At 40.7% G+C, this 16,970-nt stretch overlaps 2 protein-coding genes across 8 annotated transcripts in view; one reads left to right on the top strand and one right to left on the bottom strand.

Moving 5' to 3' along the window:
- The window catches only part of MAPK14 (mitogen-activated protein kinase 14), a 174,119-nt gene that overhangs the window by 41,020 nt on the left and 116,129 nt on the right, over positions 1-16,970 (top strand). The window lies entirely within an intron of this gene.
- The window catches only part of SLC26A8 (solute carrier family 26 member 8), a 72,385-nt gene that overhangs the window by 14,888 nt on the left and 40,527 nt on the right, over positions 1-16,970 (bottom strand). For all 7 annotated transcript variants that reach the window (XM_033424149.2, XM_033424151.2, XM_033424150.2 and 4 more), the window contains 4 exons: positions 13,999-14,081; positions 9,723-9,870; positions 8,074-8,187; positions 2,686-2,763 (listed from right to left, as the gene is read on the bottom strand). In XM_033424149.2, the coding sequence (XP_033280040.1) occupies positions 2,686-2,763; positions 8,074-8,187; positions 9,723-9,870; positions 13,999-14,081 (423 nt within the window). The remainder of the gene's footprint in view (positions 1-2,685; positions 2,764-8,073; positions 8,188-9,722; positions 9,871-13,998; positions 14,082-16,970) is intronic.

The following is a 16,970-nucleotide window of genomic DNA, read 5'->3' on the forward strand; positions in this document are numbered from 1 at the left end:
TATGGCTTCAGAGACTGCCACCTCAGTGTGTAACCAGTCTATCTAAAAAATAGATTTTTATCTATTGTGAATTTTCCAAAGTTTTAAAAGTAAGCACGTCTCCCTTTCTAAGGGAAAGAAAGTGTCTTAAATGTAAGAAAATGAAGATGGATACTCATAGGGATGTAAAATCATCGGGGCCTCAAAGTAGAATCGAACCTACTTTAAGAAACATTTCTCATCCTTTTCCTAGCTATCCTCTCTTCTATATACTCTGCCTGGGAATTAGAACTGATCCTATCATCAGGAATGGATTGGATCCAAGCTTACTCTTATTTTCTGAGGTTACTCAGTGACCACTTGGTCTTAACAGGTCAGTAGAGGAGGGAAGAACAAAGATGAAGTCAGCAGAAATTACTTGTTTCCCATCTTCATCTTCTTTCCAGTCAAGAATCTCCCAAAATTTCCACAATTTGCAGGGAGATGTGGTAGGAAAGATAAGAAATTCAACTTCATAGGGCTTTTACCAGGTTTTTGGCTTGAGGTATGGAGTATGAAGAGGAAACAAATCTTTTCATGACATAATATACAATAACATTTTTACCTTTCTTTTTTTTTTTTTCTGGTACGCGGGCCTCTCACTGTTGTGGCCTCTCCCCTTGCAGAGCACAGGCTCCGGACGTGCAGGCTCAGCGGCCATGGCTCATGGGCCCAGCCGCACCGCGGCGTGTGGGATCTTCCCGGATCGGGGTATGAACCCGCGTCCCCTGCATCGGCAGGCGGACTCTCAACCACTGCGCTACCAGGGAAGCCCTTACCTTTCTTAATATTAAGATAAAACGTGCTCATGTGTAAAGAAGAATTGAATTTATATATAATTTCCATCATACAAGAGATAACCATTGTTAACATTTTGGTATAGCCTATGTATTTTTTCACACAAAATTGGAACAATATTGAATATACTATTTGCATTATGGTTTTTTTAAAGTTTTTTTTGATGAGGACTATTTTTAAAAAATTTTTACTGAATTTGTTATAATATTTTATTCTGTTTTATGTTTTGGTTTTTTGGCCATGAGGCACGTGGGATCTTAGCTCTCTGACCAGGGATCGAACCCGTACCCCGGGCACTGGAAGACGAAGTCCTAACAACTGGACTGCCAGGGAAGTCCCTGTATTACGTTTTTAAAAAATTTATGTTGGTTCTGTTGCTAACTAGTTGAGATCCTAGCCAGGATGTTCCACCAATTACTCTCCTAAGGATTTTGCAACAAGCTATCCACAGTCGTTCAAAGAAGGAAGGAATCATTTGTAGTTTAATACTCATAAAGTCCCAGTGTTATAGAAATTCAGATATTCCACTGATCAGATTGTATTCACATTTTCTCACCCAGAAACATCCTAACTAGATGATATAAAAATAACATGCCATAACATGGTTGGCCAAAAGCAAGGGCTGTTCTATCCCCAACATATTTATAGTAAGGGAGGGCTTACCTACTTTTATCACTACCCTTTAGTGAATTCTGACAGATTTTTATTTGAGATTTTTAAAAATTCTGACTCTTCTAGAATGGAAAAATATCATTGTTCAAAGTAAATTAGTGAGTGGCCCTCTGAAAATAGACTCCCAAGAGTTATAGCACCAAAGGTGCTATATAAACTAAATTCTGTAGATGGCTTCTGCTGGGAATCAGAGGACAGCTTGTGTGATAAACAGAAGCTTAATCCCACCCACCATGCATATATTCCATGGCTGGTTTCCAAGGTCCCTGAATCACAAGAGCAGAAGGCAGCAACAGCCTTGAGATGGTCCTGCTCTACTGAAACCTGATATTTACCAGGTGGAATAAACGCATTCAAAAGGATGGGCATAATATTTACAACCACACCAGCTTAGGGACTGCCACCTCAGTGTGTAACCAGGCTGCTGCACCAGGAATAAAATCTCCTCCCCACTCCCTTAGTACTATCTAAAAATGGCTAAAGGGAACATTAAGGAAATTTAAAAGGAAATTATGATGACTGGGCATTGATCTGTATTGTCACTTTGAACAAATCAATTATAGCTAGTAATTAATGCACCTGGCATCTCTAAATGTAAGGTCATCCGTCTCACACAAAGGGAAGAAATGGCACATAAGTATATAGAGGCATCCTAGCTGAACACAGAGTTAAAACTCAATTTTTAGATGCTGCCTTTAGTGTTCTGAACTGACCAAGAGGCAGTGTGGCAGCAGTAGGGGGATTGAGTTCACATGAATGCAGAACAAGGACTTCTGGAAACTATTTAGGAAAACAGATGGCATGAATGCACAATGAGCTTCCAAGTCTGTGGTGGTATTGGGTGTTCTGGCATCAGAAGTCTATTTTGGTCATGTTTAACTGAATCCTTACTTCCAATGCTTACTTTATAGCTTAAGCAAAAAAAAAAAAAAAAAGATTAACGGGAACGAGAAGAATAACAATTGTTTGAGTGCTTATTACTAGCTTAAAACCATTCTCTCTATATTATACATATTATTTTATTTAACTCCCAATCCTGTGAGGCAGTGGCTATTATTTTAAAGAAAAGGAACTAGAAATAGGCTGGGACCACCACTGGGGATCAGTTGAATGCAGTTCTCCTCAGAGATGCCCCACCAAGATGTAATCTGGAGATCCATTCTTTCTTGACTTAGCTATTTGATTAGTTCTACTTACATTTGGCAGTTTGTAGAAAAAGCGTCCCACCTTCACCATCAGGAGCAGCATCACAACTGCGCCTACCAGAGATGCAAACTGAGGAGACAGAGCCAGTTGGAGAGAGACCATCAGGAATGTATTTGTCCCTGTCTGCAACTGAGGCCTTCTGCTTGGTGAGAAGCATGTCATTTTTTTCTTAAAAGGGGTTGAGTATAACCATCCAGCATAAGTGCATTTTTGGTGAACTGACATTTTCAGGTCCTGCCAAAGTGCTAAACACATACTAGGTACTCAATAAATTCTTGTTGATTGGACGTATGGAGGCTTTCTGAAAAGTCCCAGATTGTCTTGGATATCTGAATCTTTCTTGCCATAGCTTTGTGCTATGACTCTGAAGTCTCCTAAAATCCAGCCTGCATTTCATCCTAAATTTAACCCTTCTTTGAACAGTTTAGAAAAGCCCTGGTAGACTCATCACTGTCAGCCCTAAAATCCCAACCGTTCCACCTCGCTCTTTTGGAGCCTGGATAACTTGCCATCTAACAGCTTCAGTGGTGCTTCATCTTAAAAACACCATGATATTCACTTCTGATTTCCCTACTTCAGTTTCCCTCTGCCTCACTGCCATCAAAAAAGGTTATGCACATGAGCCAGGGCTGTATATAGGAGCTCTGGGTCCTATCCCACCTGGGTTGACTACTCTGGGCTCAGTACTACTTGGTAAGCAGTGATTCAGATTGGCAAATACAGGTAGAAAGCTAAGAAACATAGTTCCCTTTATAATCTCAAGGCTCTCTGGACATAATCTTGAACTCATTATATCCTCTATTGATAAATTTCCATTGTTTAAGCCCCTACTAAGAAAAAATAATATAAAGCAGCATAATTGCCCACTGTGATGGGGGTGGAGGGGGAATAAAACTGTATGTAACCACAAATCAAAACAATGGCATATACAAGCAAGAACAAGCAACCTTAAATCTAAACCATTAAATAACCACTCAGCAATGATTCTCTAACTTTTTTTCTCTTTTTTTATTAGGTGTGAAAAAAATAACTTCCTACTGGATTCCCTCTCACTACTCACTGCTATTTGCCATATAAATGTATCGCTGAAAATAATCGCAATGAAATCAACATCCTACTTCCTTCTTTCCCCATCCCAGCTGATGCACAGCTAATGGGACCAAGCCAACATGGAAAAGTTGAACCTTGAGAGAAGAGTGAAGGGAGAAGGATTCAGGAGAATGGTTCACTGTAACTGAACCTCAGGAAGTTCTCATGGCAAACATTTTATACACTGTGGAACTAAAAAAAAGTAACTGAAGCCATAAGTTCCTCCAGCCAATGTACATATCAACCTGTTGCTGCGTCGAGTTTTAGAGTCTAGCTTCAGGCAGTCTTGCACTATAAGAAGAAACTGCTTTGATTAGCACAGGAAAATATATCAGGACTTTTCCTTCCTTCTACTCCTTTCTCCAAAATTCTTCTGATTATTTTTAAGGAAGCGAAGACATACAGACACCAAAATTAGCTGTATAAACCTAGTTTAAAATGAGCACAAACCAGACACTGAATCCCATAAAACTTGCTGCTCAGGGAGGCCTGCCAATAATTGTGTGTCCCCCATGGCTGCACACGCAAAGGGGTGGGCTTTGGGATCAGGGGGCCATCCTTGGTGGCATTGTGCCTTAAGAGGATGCTTGATGGCTCTCAGAATCCCAGACTCAGTGCCTGAACAGGGTCTAGAGACAACGAGCGTGTACAACTTTACATCTCATGCATGTTTTGCTTTTCTGCTCTGATTTTCCATCACTTTTCCAGGCTTTCTTGAACAAAGATTGACTCTACCTTCTTTCTGGGCATTCAAGGCAATGTGAGGTCACATAAAACACAGCCACTACTGACATGCAGAACCTCAGACACCAAATGCTCCATAAGCAGCGGAGAGTACATTACGATGGACCAGCCAGGGCACTAGGGACCTGGGGTGGAAGCTCTGATATTTGAACATCTTAAGTGACACGCACTATGGTGGGCCCTATTGTCATCCAGTTTAATTCTCACAACTGAAAGGTTATCCTTATCCCCATTTTACAGGTAAGGACTAGAGCCTCAGAAAGTGAAAGTAACTTGCCCAGGGTCACACATCTAGAATTACTGAGTCAGGTTTCAATCCACCTGACCAGTTCACTCCAAAATCCAGGCTCTCTCCACTGCCCTATCTTCTTCCTCTAAAAAGAACACAGCTCATTTCTCTCTTTGATAATTTTTTTCTTTTCTTTTTTAAAATAATAACTCTTTTTTTTTTGCCGTACGCGGGCCTCTCACTGTTGTGGTCTCTCCTGTTGCAGTCTCTCCTGTTGCAGAGCACAGGCTCCGGACGCGCAGGCTCAGCGGCCATGGCTCACGGGCCCAGCCGCTCCGCGGCATGTGGGAATCTTCCCAGACCGGGGCACGAACCCGCGTCCCCTGCATCGGCAGGCGGACTCTCAACCACTGCGCCACCAGGGAAGCCCAATAACTCATTTTTAAAAGCAGTTCTGGGAGCCTGGGGACAAGGCAAGAAGGCTGGTCCTTGGAAAGCAGAGAACAAGGAAAAGAACCCAATCATAGAGAAGAGGGAAGCATAGTGGTCAGAACTGGATGAGCAGGCCCAGGCCATGGCTGGAAGGGCTGATAGGTTTTGCTACAACCAGTAAAGACAAGTGGGTTCTAGACAGGAAGAAATTAAAGTGAAATCCAGACACATTTTATACAGTTTGTATTTATGTCAGACATACATCCATATACACATACATACATACACACATACATAATACATATATATATAAGTGGCTCCTGGTGACAAGTCATGTCGGAGAGGTTCAGAGCCAGCCCCCTAGCCTCTCTTTCCTGCAGTCCTGAGGAGATTTGAAAAAGTAGGGGTGTTCTCAGGCAGAGTGAATCAAAAGTCCCCAGAGAAAAAGGGTGGCGAGAATAACCCCTGCTATGGGATGAAGAAGGCTGAATGAGTCCAGATCAGAAACTTACTGGAGGTGGGGTAGCTCCAATGTGGAGGGCCAGGGTCAGGGGCATTCTCTACTTGAACAAGCAATTTGCCCTGGGCAAGTCAGGGTCTTGGGGAAGGACTTATCAGTATCCCTGGGGACATACTTCCCTTTGAAGGGTCACTGTACCACAAAGAGAGATGTCATTGGTAGGGGAGAACAATGCCATAGCAGAAAACAGAATGAGAGCCATCGGCAACCTTTGAAGCAGGCACTTTGTCCAACAGGCTAAAGGCAACTCTGAGGCTGAACTGAAGCCCTTCTTCCCTCCCTCCATCTATACATATCCTAACCCTCTTGCAATGATCCATGAAAGTCTCACTTTATCCCTCATTCTCCTTCTTGCAATATTTACGGCATTTTAAAATTTATTCTGCACTTAATTTTACCTGCACCGTGATTTAGTTTTTTCCAACCACATGCATCTTTTCTCCCCAAATTGGTTATGCTGGTATATTAAATAAACAAAGTGTGTGGTCACAAGTCAGTGGGAACTATTGTCCAGAAATTCCATTTTTTCTTACCATAAAATCCTCTCATTTTGACTTCAAAATTTTTTCAGACTTGCATAGAACATCCTTCTTTTTAACGTAACTCATCTTGCTTCTTTTGGTCAAATAGTAGTGCAAAACAGCTACATACACCTTAAAGGCCAATGTGTCTGGCAGAAGCTCTATGACAAAAAAACTCAGTCCATATAAAATCATGTGGTATGGGCTTACTCTAGACCCATGTTCTCACCCCTGCCCAATCTTCTGACTTTTATTAGCTTTCACCTTATATTTCACTTATATTTACCCATGGACTGTGACACTTTACCTTTCCCCATTCAAATTCAGTGTCCATTCTTCTGACACTTTACTTTTTGACCATGGCTATACCTCCCTACTGTGCTGCTGTGGCCTAAGCTTGTCTTTGACTTCTGTCACTGTTTCTGTGCCTCCTGATCCCCGGACTCATTCCATGGGCTTACTCCAGGTTCAATTCTGATAGTTCTTTGACACTTAATCATGCTATATAACTGAGATGGGACACCTCTCATGTTGTCAAGTTGTAACTTTTATCTAGTCAGTTTAAAACTCATGAACATTGGACTTAAAAACTCTCTTGCCGGGGCTTCCCTGGTGGCGCAGTAGTTGAGAGTCCGCCTGCCGATGCAGGAGACACGGGTTCGTGCCCCGGTCCGGGAAGATCCCACATGCCGCGGAGCAGCTGGGTCCGTGAGCCATGGCCACTGAGCCTGCGCGTCCGGAGCCTGTGCTCCGCAACAGGAGAGGCCACAACAGTGAGAGGCCCACGTACGGCAAAAAAAAAAAAAAAAAAAAAAAATTAATTAAAAAAAAAAAAAAAAAAAAACTCTCTTGCCGGGCTTCCCTGGTGGCTCAGTGTTTAAGAATCTGCCTGCCAATGCAGGGGACACAGGTTCGAGCCCTAGTCCAGGAAGATGCCACATGCCGTGGAGCAACTAAGCCCGTGTGCCACAACTATTGAGCCTGCGCTCTAGAGCCCGCGAGCCACAACTACTGAGCCCACACACCTGGAGCCCGTGCTCTGCTACACCAGAAGCCACTGCAATGAGAAGCCCGCGCACTACAACGAAGAGTAGCCCCTGCTCGCCGCAACTAGAGAAAGCCCGCGCGCAGCAACGAAGACCCAACACAGTCAAAAATAAATAAATGAAATAAATAAATTAAAAAAAAATCTTACCTACAATTAGAGAGCTTGCCTTTAGAGCCTTCTCTGCCAACATTTTCCCTTTCCTTCTTCCCTTCCATACCCTATATATTTAGTTTACTAATTCAGGATACCTGAAGAGGGTCTGACCTAGATAATTTTCTCTTACACAAAGGTAGAATGGTCATAAATTCCCTAAGCTCACCTAGACAAAGACTTTATTCTCTATCATGAAAGCCTCTTGTCATGCCCTTTGAGGAAGCCAGGAAAGTTTCTAGTTCTGCTGTCAGGAAGGAGAGAGTTATATTATTATTTTCCCAGACTAGGGCTGAGAATATATCTCCCCATAGAAAAAAATGTTAATAGGTGATGGTTGGTTTATCTGAAATATTATCTTTTAGGTATGTTACACGGAAAGTAGCTTTTTGTGGGCTAATATATAGAAGCCTTTAACAGAACAGTATTTTTATAGAAAATGACTTTCAAGTTCCACATTGACAGATAGCTTTTAAGACAAAATCTAATCAAAAAATAAGCCAAGCATGAAATCCAAATTTTTCCCAAACAAGCATCACATTAAAACAGTAACATAGTTAAACTAATATAATCTCCTTCTGTGAATATACATATGAATAGACCTAAGTGTCTTTCTATATTAGAGATCAAATTCTATTTCACATACCTGTTGTCTTCCTCCAGTTTTATCCTGGATAATAGTCCTGACAACAGCACCAGTAAACACATAAGATCTGAAAAATGAACTGACGACATTGCAAAGGCCAATGGCTATTAAATCCTGTAAAGAAATGGCAAATACTTTAGGCCCACTGTTTGTCAAAGAAGGCTGATTTGAGTTTGAACTAAAGGTATACTGTTATTTCTTATGCATGAAGATAGGGTTGTGTACATCACTTCAAATAACACTGAAATATTATTGGAAAGAAGTGAAGGATGGTAAATCTGATTTCTTCATTTTAGCTAGAGATCATAAGGAAAGTTCTTTTTCAAACTGAGTAAATGAGACATTTGCCTTGTTATTCTCTTCCGCATGATTGCTGGGAATTAGGATGACAGGGAGAAATATAGTACAGTTTTTCTTGCTTCCTTCTATACTATCCTAAAGTCAACGCGGGACACCGATTGAACCCGGGCCAGGCAGTGAAAGCCTGGAATCCTAACCATTAGGCCACCAGGCCGTGCCAAGTGGCTTGCAGGATCTTAGTTCCCCGACCAGGGATTGAACCTTGGGGCCACAGCAGTGAAAGCACCGAGTTCTAATCACTGGACCTCCAGGGAAGTCCCCATATTCCCTTTTTAATTTCTAGGGAAAAAGCCAAACTCAAAATGGTCGGAGACTAAAAAAAAGAAAATGAGAAGGACTATTTCTGGGAGGCCAACTTAATTGTTTTATTATCCTAGTTTTGATATTCCACTGCATTTCTTTTTTAAAAATATTTATTTATTTATTTGGCTGCACTGGGTCTTCGTTGTGGAATGCGGGATCTCTTTAGTTGTGGCATGCGAACTCTTAGCTGTGGCACGTGGGTTCTAGTTCCCTGGTCAGAGATGGAACCCGGAGCCCCCTGCATTGGGAGAGCGGAGTCAGTTACTGGACCACAAGGGAAGTCCCTCCACTGCATTTCTTATTGTGCTTTGGCATGTGGTTGACTTTTAAGGACTTGGTGGAAAGGAAGATAAAAGGAGAGGAGAGGAACTCTGCTAGCTTTACAACATGATGTCATACATTACCTTCTTGCCTCCCTACACCATATCTGTTCTAGAGTAACCACACACATTAATTCAAGTGGCTTCAGAGTTAAGTATGCCACACTTCTCAAAAATCCTTTGGTAAGACTTCCCTGGTGGCGCAGTGGTTAAGAATCCGCCTGCCAATGCAGGGGACACAGGTTTGAGCCCTGGTCTGGGAAGATCCCACAGGCCGTGGAACAACTAAGCCCGAGTGCCATAACTACTGAGCCTCTGCTCTAGAGCCCACGTGCCACAACTACTGAAGCCTGCGTGCCTAGAACCTGTGCTCCGCAACAAAAGAAGCCACCATGGTGAGAAGCCCACGCACCACAACGAAGAGTAGCCCCCACTCGCCTCAACTAGAGAAAGCCCCCACACAGCAACGAAGACCCAATGCAGCCAAAAATAAGTAAATAATTAAAAATAATTTTTTACAACATCCTTTGGTAATTGTAATTCAAATCATGGTCCAAGTGACTCTCTGGTTACAGAAGAATCCAGTCTTCATTTTAACTGCAGGCTAAGGTTAGAGAACAAAGATTAAAGGGTCACAGAAAGTAATAGAAAGGCCTGTCCTCTCACCTGGTTGGAATTGACATCATAGTTATGGAAACTGGCAATCTTCCTGCCCAGAAATATGAGCAGAGAGGAGCTCACTAAAGCTAAGGAGAACGCTTCTAAAAGCACTTCAGTAAGATTGCTCATATCTGGCGTTACAGGAAACAGGAAGCTGGAATAAAATGGTGGAATTATTCCTAGATAGCAGGAATCATTTATTGGCATCTCCCCCACTCCAACCTTATCGTACTTTATCATCCATTTCAAAAGGTCTGACCCTTTTAAAAAAAAATAAAAATAAGAGATAAGAAGAGCAACTCAGGCAGCAGCTTGCCAAAACTGCCAGCAACTCAAGCCAGGTTACAAAAGCCATTAAGAGAACATGCTCTGCTATCTTCTAGTTCAAGGTTTCTGCCATGTACCAATGGCAACAGATAGGACAGGCAAAACTACAAAAATCAATGAAAAATAGTTTATTTACACTGTTTGAGACCATACCAGTGGGTAAGCAATAGGCATATATCATACCTAAGAGGGTTTAGAGCTAAAAAGCTCCAGGTATTCCCTTCTAGTCAAACTCAAATCTTTTAGGGTATAATTTTAGTCATTGTCCTTTGTAAAAATTGCTTCTGATTCTTATCCACACCTTTTTTTCCCAATTATTTTAATTGGGTAAAAGACACATAACATGATTTACCATCTTAGCCATTTTTAAATGTACTGTTCAGTGGTATTAAATACATTCATAATGGGCAACCATCACCACCATCTACTCCATAACTCCTTCATCTTGTAAAACTGAAACTCTATAACTATTAATCAATAACTCTCCATTTCTCCCTCCCCCCAGCTCTGACAACCACCATTTTACTTTCTGTCTTGGTGATTTTGACTACTAAGTACCTCAGATAAGTGGAATCACACAGTATTTGTCTTTCTCTGACTGGCTTATTTCACTTAGCATAACGTCCTCAAGGTTCACCTATGTTGTAGTATATGTCAGAATTTCCTTCCTTTTTAAGGCTGAATAATATTCTATTGTATGAGGGGAGTTGAATGCTAAAATATTTGGATTTTCAGTGCCCAAATTAAGCACATTCCAGAACTGTTATGAAGCCTTCAGTCTCTCTCTCCCACTTCACAATTAATACTGAATTCCAATCAAATCTTAGACAATTTCAGCTAAGCCACTGGGGCTAGTCACAAACAGGAAAAGTCCAGCCTTAACATGCTGCCATTGTGAGTTCATAGGCACTAGGGAGCCATTGAAGGTTCTTAAGCAGCAGAAGAATCGTGTGTTAGGAGTATCTGTCTATAGGAAAAAAAAAAAAAAAAGTGCTCCAGTTGGGGCATTGTTGCGAGATAAATACAGCTTTGTTTAAAGTTTATCTTTCCCTCACACCTGCCATGCTGTGAAGGAGAGTCTGTTTGGTGTTTGTTTTGTCTGATTCACCACCCACTGAATTATTCTGTCACGAGTGTAGCAGCTTCAAGAGTTAGGGTAAAGGCACAGACTAGAGTGAGTTCCAGATTCTATGTGACCTCGACCAACTCAGTCTGAGCTGTTTAATTTGTATTCAAGAGATGTGACAAGGTTCTGTTTTTTAAAGGTGACAATGGGTCACCTAGTATTCTAGACTCAATGTGAATAAACTGTAAAAATTCACTTCCATATCTTTGTGTCTAAGGTGTTTTGTGTGTAAAATACTTGTGTGGTATATTCCTTTTATTAATTCTATAAATAAAACTATATTCTTACTGTCAAAAAATGTTCTATTGTATGTTTATAACACATTTTGCTTATCCATTCATCCATCGATGGACACTTACTGTTTCTTCCACATTTCAGCTATTGTGAGTAATGCTGCTATGAACATAGGTGCACAAATATCTCTTCAAGACACTTCTTTTAACTTTGGGCGGTATATATCCAGAAGTAGAATTGCTGGATCATTTGGCAATTCTATTTTTAATCTTTTGAGGAATCAGCATACTACTTTCCACAGTGGCTGTACATTTTACATTCCCACTAACAGTGCACAAGATTTCCATTTTCTCCACATCCTCACCAACACTTGTTATTTTCGTCTTTTTTAAAAAAAAATAGTAGTCACACTAATGAGTGTGAGGTGGTATCTATTGAATTATTGTAGTTTTGATTTGCATTTCCCAAATGATTAGTGATGTTGAGCATGTTATGTGTTTATTGGCCATTTGTGTATCATCCTTGGAAAAATGTCTATTCAAGTCCTTTCTCCACTTTTTGAGTCAGGTTGTTGGTTTTTTGTTGTTGCGTTTTAGGAGTTCTCTATGTATTTTGGATGTTAATCCCTTAGCATATATGATTTGCAAATATTTTCTCCTATTCTGTGAGTTGTCTTTTTTCTCTGTTGATAGTGTCTTTTGATGCACAAAAGATTTTAATTTTCATGAATTTATTGCCCAAATCTATGTTAGTAAACCCTAAATATTTAGTATGATAATAGCATAAACTACTGTTTCTTTCCTTCCTGATGTTTTCTGTAACATTCAATTCTTTGTCAGCAATTTAGTTAAAAGGGGACATGGACATGGAAGGAACTAACCTAAATTGTTCAGTTTTTCTAGTCCCTAGCAACCGTGGATAAACAGGTAATTAAAAAGGGAGTTCAAAGCAATACCTAAAATTAGATTTTTGAAATGTTTGTTTCTCTACCTATACCCTTGAATCTTATGATGAAATATAAGCAAAGGTTAATTGTATGCTTTTTAAGTCATTAATAACAGAAGCATATTAAGTAAGTATAATAGAGGGGTTATTATACTAGATTTTGGAATTAAATAGAAATGGGTTCAAATAGTAGCTCTGACACTGACCAGCTGTGTGAGCTTGGATAAGTAATTTAAACTTGGTAACCCTTAGTTTCCTGAGCCATAAAAAGAAGATAATATCTTCCTTATAGTATTACTGTGAGGAACAAATGACATAAAATAATTATGTAAAGCATCAATCCCATTGTTGCCCTTGTCATTTTTTTTCCTGAGGGCAGAGACCAAGTCTTATTTACCATTGTATTCCCTGGTACCTAGGTTGCCTGCTCACAGTTTAAGAAAAGTGAACAGAATTTCAAATGTATTTAATCATCATTAGATTTCACTGAGAACTGGTAGGATATGAGATTAATTCAATCTGGTTGCATCAAAGTAGCCTCTGTTTTGTATGCTGGGGGCTAGCCAATATCATTGACTCTTTGCTGTACTCCCTATTGAAGAACATGAGGAAATAAACAATGCTCTTCAAAAGCCTTCTCATGAGCCAAGAAACTGTGGTATGCGGCCTTTCTTAGCTAAAGTGATTCATCTGGTCAAGGTTTAAAGAAACTATAATTCCCTAACAGAAGCAAGAGTGATGCCCCATAGTCACTGGTAGGAATCATAATGTCAATTAATTGCAAGTCCTTAAGAACTCCATATGCCAGACTACTTGAAGAAGGCTTTCTACTCAGAGTGATGAAGTAATGTTGCTCAAGGACACCCATTCAGTCTAAGTAGGTGAAGACAGAAGGAATGCTCACCTCCTGAGCACTGAAGCCCAGAGAGAGGCTAGGAAAAGAGGTATCTCTTGTCCCATCCTTGAGGGTTAATCAGATAGGTATGGAGGTTGAGAAGGTTCATAATGTGCTGTGAGAAAGATGCATGAGTCTCTCTGGTATTCAGTGCATCCAAGCAGTTTACTTGGGTAAGGGGATTGGCTCAACCATGGGAAGAGAGTCAAAGGCTGACCAGAGAAGAACGGAGTTGTCCTAGCCCTTGTCCTTTAGAACCTCTGTGTTCTAAAATGAACTTGAGCCCATGACCCAGATTTGGCTGTGGCCAGAGACTGTTAGCAGAGAATATTGTTTAAAAAAAAATTAATAAACAGAAAATAATTAAGTAGAGTTGGGAGACCAAAAGGGGGAGTTCTCAAACCCTGTGACCATTGCAGAGCCCAAAAGGAAGAAGAAAGACTCCTCTTCTTTCCTGGCAAAGGACTCAGCCAATGAAAAGTCATAGACTTTTTGTTTACCATAGCTCCCCCCACTCCAATTTTATGTTTTCCTTTATAAAAACTTCTTCCCTTGCTGTGTGAGGACTTGCATGTGACTCGCCATGGTTGCAGACCCCAAATTGCAATTCTTTGCTGATCCCGAATAAACCCATCCTGGCTGGAGAACTAACTGGCACTCTGTTTTGGTCAATGATACCAAACAGGCTATGTAGTCAGAGGCTAAGAGGAGTTAACAGGAAGGGAAAAGTAGTCTTGAAAAGTGGAATTACCAACCTATAAGGAATCATATCAATAAGCATCTTGCTGTTTTCTGTGTCCACGTTTACCTTGTTTGCAAATGCAGCGAACCCAAGAATCTGTAGGGGTTTAAAAAGAAAAGGCATGTGATCATCTAAATATTATGCATTGCTTCCAAGAGCAGAGGTGCCCATAGCCTCTGGCAGCACAGGGAATGCAATACGTGGCAGTCCCTATACATGAAGGTTGGAGAAAGAGGCAGTGCCAATTCAGTGGAACAACAAAGGCAGAAGTCCTCCCCAACACTTTTGGTTCCCTGAACTCTTTTTAGCACTGTAACCAGAATGAAAAACAACTTCAGGCTTGGTCTCTGACATAGTAATAGGAAAAAATGGTTGCCCTAGACTTCTCTTTCCTCACCAACTTTAAATATCTGGATCAAGTATAAACATGTTTTCAGATAATAGCTGTAACCAAGGCCTCAGTTTTAAAAGTTTTAAAATCTAGGTACACTGTCCCAATACAAGTAAGCCCTCTGGGGGATTGTTGAGGTATATTGATAATCATTAATAATCATTAATAAGATGGAGCAGCATTTGATAGCACACACGAAAAATTGCTTTAGCAAAGCAATTACTTGCTTTCTTTTTTCTGCTTTCATTTCCTTCTGAAATACCAAGTCTCCCTTCCATTTCTAATGTCTGTTAGAGGGAAAATAGACAAGCTAGCAGCTGTTACACCTTATAAAGACCTCACACCAAAGCAAATTAAAGCAGAGACAAGAGAACTCAATGCCCATTTAAAAATAATAATATATAGTTGCTTTACCCCATTATCCCTACTAACACATAAATCTTTTCCCAGCATCTACTCTAAGAGCTCAGCTAGACACTGAGCAGGATAGCAGTTGGTTTACCTGTGATGCTGTGTTCAGATGACGACCCCTAGGAAGCCTACAGATCAGAATGGAAGGAAGATCTGGATCAACAGAAAAGTTGTGATCTTTATATAGTTAAGGGACAGGAAGTGTGGCAAGTGGCCAAGAAACTCTTTCATTTCCAGTATAAAGGTTACACTTGTTCATTAAGGAAAATAGAGAAAATATGAAAAATTTAAAAGCAGAAATAAGTCACCCAAAGATAACTACTATTGATGCTTTTTTTTGGTGTTTGCTATATGGCTTAAATATACACATATACAAATACACACATACACATACATTAATTATGAACGTACAGTATGTACAATTTCTTATATCTATGAAACTCTTGAATTATTTGTCAGATTATTTTACCTGGATCCCAAATATTGCCTTGAAATTTTCCCTTAATATTTGAGACTACCATCTAAAGGATAGACTGCTGGGTATGTGCAGTTTCCTCCAGCACAACCTTTTTTTTTGGCTGCATTGGGTCTTTGTTGCTGCACACAGGCTTTCTCTAGTTGCGGCGAGCGGGGGCTACTCTTTGTTGTGGTGCGCAGTCTTCTTATTGTGGTGGCTTCTCTTGTGTGGAGCACGGGCTTTAGGCACGCAGGCTTCAGTAGTTGTGGCATGCGGGCTCAGTAGTTGTGGCTCGCGGGCTCTAGAGCACAGGCTCAGTAGTTGTGGTGCACGGGCTTAGTTGCTCCACAGCATGTGGGACCTTCCCCGACCAGGGCTTGAACCCATGTCCCCTGCATTGGCAGGCGGATTCTTAAGCACTGTGCCACCAGGGAAGCCCATCTCCAGCACATCTTAGTTTCACAGTAGTTTCTTATGGGGTGTTGTGAAAAGCTTTTCACCCGCTACACCATAGCAGCTCTCATCCTCCCTCTCCTACTTTCCTCATTTCCAAGGGAAACATGGAGGTCTTTTTCCAATTCTAAACTACATCTCTAATCCCTTGCTATATAGTAGAAAATGTTCCCAATCACTTGACTTGACATGTGTATAAGTAATGTATTGCAGGCTTCAATAACCTTTGAGGATAAATCAGGTCACAAAAAAGTTTAATGTCTAATTTGCAATAATTCTAAGTCTCCACCTACATTTGTTGCTGGACCTCAGTTTATTTCTCCACTTCACTTCATGGTGCATCCTAATTATTTATAGCATTCCCCAAAGGAATGTCTTAACTATGGCTCACAAACCAATCTGTCAGCCACAGTCAACCCACAGCATCCTCTATACTCTTACTCCTCTCCTTTCCTAATAACCCAGGTTAATGTTATTGCCTTTGAGGTTGCTTAAAGGAACATCACTATGATCCCTGCTGCTGATGTCTCTTAAAAGAGGGTTGATTTGTGACAACATGGATGGACCTTGAGGGCATTATGCTAAGTGAAATAAGCTAGACAGAGAAGACAAATACTGCGTGGTATCACTTATACGTGGAATCTAAAACAGAAAAGAAAACAGTCACGCTCATAGAAACAGAGAGTAGAAAAGTGGTTGCCAGGGACTGAGGGATGGGGGAATTGAGAAAGGTTGGTAAAACAGTGCAACCTTTCAGCTACAAGATGAATAAGGTCTGAGGATCTAACGTAAAACATGGTGACTATAGTTGATCACATTTTATCATATACTTAAAAATTGCTAAGGGAGTAGAACTTAAATGTTCTCACCAAAAAAAAAAAAAAAAAGATAAATGTATGGGGTATGGATGTGTTAATTAACTAGATGGGGGAAATCCTTTCACAATATATATCTGTATCAAATCATCATGATGCACACTTTAAATATCTTATAATTTTATACCTGAGTAAAGCTGGAATCAAAGAGAGACACAGAAACAGAGATAGAAACAGAGAGAGCGCGCTGATGTCTGTGTCACAGATGCCATCTGCTGGTGACTCCAAAGCCTCAGCCTCTTAAAAGCCAGAGTTGTACTTGGTTCCAAGAGAAGGAGAGGTTGCCTCTGACTCCACTCCCCAAACTCCATATGCACGTTGTTCCCTGGGCTCTAGGGCCCCACTATTTGTATACAGTGTTTTGGAAGGTCTTTTGTAAAAGCAGCCATTCAGCTTTT

Source organism: Orcinus orca, chromosome 10 (genome assembly GCF_937001465.1).
Source record: "Orcinus orca chromosome 10, mOrcOrc1.1, whole genome shotgun sequence".
NCBI lineage: Eukaryota > Metazoa > Chordata > Mammalia > Artiodactyla > Delphinidae > Orcinus > Orcinus orca.